Source organism: Globicephala melas, unplaced genomic scaffold, assembly GCF_963455315.2.
Source record: "Globicephala melas unplaced genomic scaffold, mGloMel1.2 SCAFFOLD_904, whole genome shotgun sequence".
Classification (NCBI taxonomy): Eukaryota; Metazoa; Chordata; class Mammalia; order Artiodactyla; family Delphinidae; genus Globicephala; species Globicephala melas.
Window position 1 is genome coordinate 1 of NW_027207996.1, and position 6,057 is coordinate 6,057.

Below are 6,057 nucleotides of genomic sequence, written 5' to 3' on the forward strand. Positions count from 1 at the left end.
TAAGATTGAGCGAGCGTGGGCTGTTTGGGTGCTGTCTAAGGAGTCCCTTTGCTTCCAGACTTGATGCCGTCTTTGGTTATGATTTCAGAGGTGGGATGCCAAGAAGGTTCACTATGCTAAGGAGAACTTCTGTGAGGATTTGAAGAAGAGACTTGAAATGACGACCATTGAAAGTCGTGATGCACTCAAAGTTATCAGCACTTACGATAAGGAAGAGGCTTTTCACTTCGTAGACCCACCTTACGTTGGAACGGCTTTGTGGGCATTACAAAGATAGTTTCAGCGAAGATGACTTAAGTCATCTCCTCGACTTGCTTTCGCAAGTCAAGAAGATGACTTAAGTCATCTCCCTCGACTTGCTTTCGCAAGTCAAGGGAAAGTTTATGCTCACTATGTTTCCTAATGATTTAATCAAGGAATATGTAGATAAACACCAGTGGACGATACATTCCATTGAGCGAACAATATCAGCAAGTAGAACGAGCCGTCGCAAGCAAGAAGAATGGATTGTCTGCAACTATACAATTGAAGACAAATCTAAATGTCATTAAACTCTTAACAAGCCTTGAAAAACACAAAGGAGCAACGCATTGTTTTGCATTTCTCCTTCTCTTTTTTATTACTCTAAATAGCTATTAAATAAGCATTAAATCAACCTTATTTGTAAGCTTTTAATTCTTGAGGTTTGATACTTATTTTCTACGATTTCTTGACAATCTGACTTTTTGCCCTTTTGCCAATCCGAAACGAAAATCCTTGACAATCCGTCTTTCCGATTATACTTGTATTATTTTGAATAAATAGCTAATTTTGTTTGCGAGTGAATCTGCTCTTATCCCCATTTGTTATAAAGGGGCTGTGAATTGTAAGGATTCTTTGTTTAGAGGAGAGGTGCTTGGTAATTGCGTAATTAATGTTTAATTGTATAATAAAAATAGTTTAACAAGCTTATGAGAAAGAGTTTACTATTCATTGCGTGCTTATTGATGACAATAGGCGTCGCACTAGCTCAGCAGCGTGTCGTCAAGGGGGGGGTTATCTCCAAGTCTGACAATCAGCCTGTCATCGGAGCTACTGTATTATTACAAGGCAATCAGAAGGTTGGTACTATAACCGACTATGATGGTAACTTTACACTGAAAGTTCCAGAAGATGCTAAAAACCTTGTGGTGTCCTACGTTGGTTATGCCAAGAAGGTCGTGGCGATCAAAGATGGTTCACTGAAAGTGTATCTTGAGCAGGATCAGAAGATGCTAGAGGAAGTTGTTGCTGTCGGTTATTCTAAGGCAACAAAACGTTCTTTCACAGGGTCTGCAGTTACAGTAAAAGGAGCGGAATTATCTAAGAAGTCTGTAGCTTCAATTACTCAGGCTTTGTCAGGAGAAGTTCCAGGGGTAAATATAGTTAATACTTCTGGACAACCAGGTTCTTCTCCAGATGTTTATGTTCGTGGTGTAGGCTCTGTCAATTCTAATGGTCGTGCACCTTTATATGTTGTTGATGGTGTACCTTATATGGGGCATCTTAACTCTATAAATCCATCAGATATTGAATCTACAACTTTGCTTAAAGATGCTGCCGCAACTTCTATTTATGGTGCTCGCGGAGCTAATGGTGTGGTTGTTATTACTACAAAAAGAGGTAAAGTTGGTAAATTCTCAGTTAATGCTTCATTCAAACAAGGCTATAATACAGCATCTTTAATCCCTCGTCACGAGGTTATTACTAGTCCTGAAGAGTTCATAGAAATGGGTTGGGCTGGAGTTAGAAATCAAAATATTTGGTCTCCTCATAGAATTGATGACCCTGCTAACCCAGGTTCTCAGATTGTGTTGCCTTGGAGTCCTGAGAATATAAAGAAATGGACTGCTGAAAGTATTGATGTAGCCAATAAAAATATTTTTAGTGGTTCAGGGGTTAATCCAAAATATAATATGTGGAATGTGCCTGCAGGTAAGACTTTGATTGATCCTAAAACAGGAAAGATTGCAGAAGGTGTAACTCGTAAATATACGCCTGAATTATGGGGTGATGAAGCATTTCAAACATCTTTACGTACAGAAGGTAACATTCAGTTGGCTGGTGGAAATTCTAAGCTAAGAGCCTTTATGTCATTAGGCTATTTGAATGATAAGGGTATCATCAAGAATTCTAGCTTCCAACGTTTGACTGGACGTATGAATGTAAACTTTAATCCATATAAGTGGTTAACAACTCGAGCAAGTTTGGCTTATAATAGAAGTGAATCGTTTTACTCAGGTCAAGCTGAGTCTACAAGTGATAATGTATTCTCTTATATTGATAATATGCCAACGATTTACCCTGTTTATTTGAGAAATGATAAGGGGGAGAAGATTCCTGATCCATATTACAAAGATTCTTTCCGATATGACTATGGTGATGGTCGTGGTTATGCTGGGGGATCTTCTAATGGTATTGCTGATACTTTTTATAACCCAAAGAGAAAGGTTACTAATACAGTTGATTTTAATATCGGAGCTACAATTAAGTTTATGAAAGGCTTAAGCCTTGAAAATACTTTAAGTGGTAACTTTGTATCTGCTCAATTTAGAGAGAAAACGAATGCATTTTATGGTCAATCAAGCAGTAAGGGGGGAGTCTTGTGGCACAAGCACGCATATGATTTTTCTAATAACTTATTATCATTGTTAAGATACTCAACACGTATAAATGATCATAATATAGAGGCTTTTGTGGCTCACGAAGCAACAAGATTTACAACAAATTATGATGCAGCCTCTAAGAAAGGTATGGTTGATGATTATTCAGAAGAATTTGCAATGGCTATGAAGACTGACTTTCCTCCTGGAGGTTATACTACAGAGTATGCTCTTGAAAGTTATTTTGGACAATTAAACTATGACTTTTCTAACAAGTACTATGCATCTCTGTCTATTCGTCGTGATGGATCGTCTAAGTTTCTAAACAACAAATGGGGAACGTTTGGTGCTGGTAGTTTGGCTTGGGTTGTATCAGAGGAAGATTTCTTGAAGGATAATAAAATCCTTAACTACTTGAAAGTTAAAGCAAGTTATGGTACTCTAGGACAGCAAAATGGTATTAACTTATATTCTGGTTATGATATTTACGTTGCTACACCTCTTGCTGATGAGATTTCATTGAAGTTTGATCATAGAGGAAATCCTGATTTAACTTGGGAACGTTCTTCTATGGCTCAGATTGGTTTCGAAGCTACTCTATTTAAGAAGTTGGATATTAATGTAGAGCTTTATCACAAGGTGTCAACAGACTTCTTATATAATCGTAGTGTAGCACCATCTAATGGTTATACTTCTTATAAGGTCAATGATGGAGCAATGATAAACCAGGGTATTGATATTGATTTGAATTATCGTATTTTCAAAACAAAAGATGCTTATCTAAACTTCAAAATGAATGCTGGTTTCCTTGCTAATAGGGTTTCTAAAATAGCAATAGAACCCTCTACTGGTGAACCTAAATTCTTAGATATTGACGGTGTTTATGGTCGTCAAAGTGGTAGATCCCTATTTGACTATTACTTACAGGAGTATGTTGGCGTTAATAAAGAGAATGGTCAAGCTCAATGGGTTATGTATTATGTAGATAATGATGCTAATAATAAGTTCACTGACGGAGATCTTGCTATTCATTCGTTGGTAAAGTACGAACACGATAATCCTCAGGATATGTCTAAAGTAAAGAAGACCGTTACAGAGGATTATGATTCAGCAACTAAAAATTATGTGGGTAAATCTGCTTTGCCTGTTGTTCGTGGTGGTTTCACTCTAAGTGGTGGTTATAAGAGTTTTGAACTAAGTGTTCAATGCGTGTACAGTCTTGGTGGTTATGGTTATGATAATATCTATGCAAACCTTATGAATAATGGTCAGGTTGGTAACCGTAACTGGCACGTTGATATGCGTAATAGTTGGAAAGGTGTTGGTGATGAGACTGACGTGCCTCGTATGACAAATGGCTTAGATCCTACTGTAAATAACCTCTCAACACGCTTCTTAACGTCTAACAGTTTCTTGAATCTTGCTAATGTTAGGTTGGCTTATAATCTACCTAAGGGGTTAGTTTCAAAGGTAAATATGACTAATGCTAACATTTGGGTTTCAGGAGATAACTTATTATTACTCTCTGCACGTAAGGGATACAATCCTGCAACTTCAATGACTGGAGCTTCTGATGAGTTGAGATACGCTCCTCTCTCTACACTTAGTGCGGGTATTAGTTTGTCATTCTAAAATATAGATACAGAATATGAAAACAAGAAATATAATTGTAGGTTTGTTGGCAATGACTCTGATGGCTTCTTCTTGTCAGAAAAGTTTTTTAGAGGTTGAGCCTACTGATAATATCACAAATAAGAGATTAGAAGACCTTAGCAAGAATTTTCCTGCTGCAGCTGAAAAATTGCAGAGTGGTCAACTAAATGGCTTGTATGCTTGGATGTATACGTCTGGTTCTGGAGGTACAAACGCTCATTATGATTTTGGTCAGAAGAACTTAGACTTAACATTGGATCACTTATCAGGAGATTTAGTTTGTGCTTCTGGTATGGATTATAACTGGTATGCAAAACTTCAAAGCTATATATTTAACAGGACAAGTAGCTCTGATTATGCTTTCTCTATTTGGCGCTACCTATATCGAATGGTTTATACTGCTAATGGTATCATTGAGTCTGCTGGTCCTATTGATGAGAACAGCCAAGATCCTGCAGAAATTAAGAAACGTTACTCTGTGGGACAAGCTCTTGCTGTTAGAGGACACGCATATTTCTATTTAACTCAGTTCTATGCTAAGGAGTATGAAGCTGATAAGAAGTTGGTTCCTCTATATGTCAATACTAAGACTGTTAATAAGGAGAAGGCGACTCAGAAACAGATCTGTGATCAAGTTATCTCTGACTTGACAACTGCAGGCCGTTATCTTCAAGGCTTTGAACGTATTGGTAAATTCCAAGCTAATGCAGACGTTGCTCATAGTTACTTAGCTTATATGTATGGCTACTTAGGTAAGTGGGATCAAGTTGAGAAGTACTCAAAGATGGTTAAGGACAACACTGCTTATAAGCCAATGTCTGCAGAGGAGATTGTTTATTCAGAGGTGCGTGACCCTCAGGGCAATCTTATTAAAACAACTGGTACTGGTTTTGCTGACATCAACATTGCTGGTTGGATTTGGGGTACAGACCTAACAGCTGATATGGGTATTGACCTATTATCTTTCTGGGGACAAGTTGACATTTTCAGTTTCTCATATGCTACTGTTGGTGTTCCTCGTATAATGGAAGACTTGCTTTACAACAGAATTCATCAAGATGACGTTCGTAAGGGACAGTTCTTCAGTATTCCAGATAATGGTCCTGAATATACAAATGTGCCAGCTAATAAGTTCTATGCACCAGCACGTCAGTGGCAGAAGCAAAATCCAATGACTACTGACTACGTTTACTTGCGTGTTTCTGAAATGTACTTGTTGCACATTGAGGCGCTCGCTATGTTGAAAAAAGATGATGAAGCAAAGACTGAACTTAAAAAGTTCTTGGATGGACGTATTAAAGACTTGTCTTATATTGATAAGTTGAATCACGATGAGTTGGTTGATGAGATTCTCTTCCAAACACGAGTAGAGTTCTGGGGGGAAGGTCGTAGCTTATTAGCATTCAAGCGTCTTCATAAGAACCTTGAGCTAGGTAACTTGCGATTTGATACCAATAATAGAGGTAGAAAGATTGCTTGGAATGATGAAATTTTGACATTCGTTATACCAGAAGATGAGTTAATTAATAATCCAAATTTAGATAAGTAGGTTTGTAGGTTATAGAGAGATCCTAAGTTTATTGCTCCAAAGACTCAAAATAAATTGAGAGAGAATGTTCGCCGTTAAAAGGGGCTAATAGCTTAATTTAGTATTGATAGGGAGAGGTCTTTTCAAGGCTTCTCCCTGTCTTTTTTATATTAATAGGGCAACTATATCAAAATAGTTATCATCTTTAATTTGTACTATTTCTCTCATTGGGTTTGTTTGATGAAATAGGCCTCC

The 6,057-nt window shown here is 37.5% G+C and overlaps 1 protein-coding gene across 1 annotated transcript; it reads left to right on the plus strand.

Annotated features, from left to right (window-relative positions):
- Positions 1-986: 986 nt before the first annotated feature.
- LOC132595077 (tonB-dependent receptor P39-like) lies at positions 987-4,253 on the plus strand. Its single transcript, XM_060293184.1, has one exon. The coding sequence runs from the start codon at positions 987-989 to the stop codon at positions 4,251-4,253; it is 3,267 nt and encodes a 1,088-aa protein (XP_060149167.1).
- The last annotated feature ends 1,804 nt before the right edge of the window (positions 4,254-6,057 follow it).

Excerpts from the sequence above, each read along its gene's own strand:
- LOC132595077 (XM_060293184.1), top strand. The coding sequence starts at position 987 with ATGACAATAGGCGTCGCACTAGCTCAGCAGCGTGTCGTCAAGGGGGGG.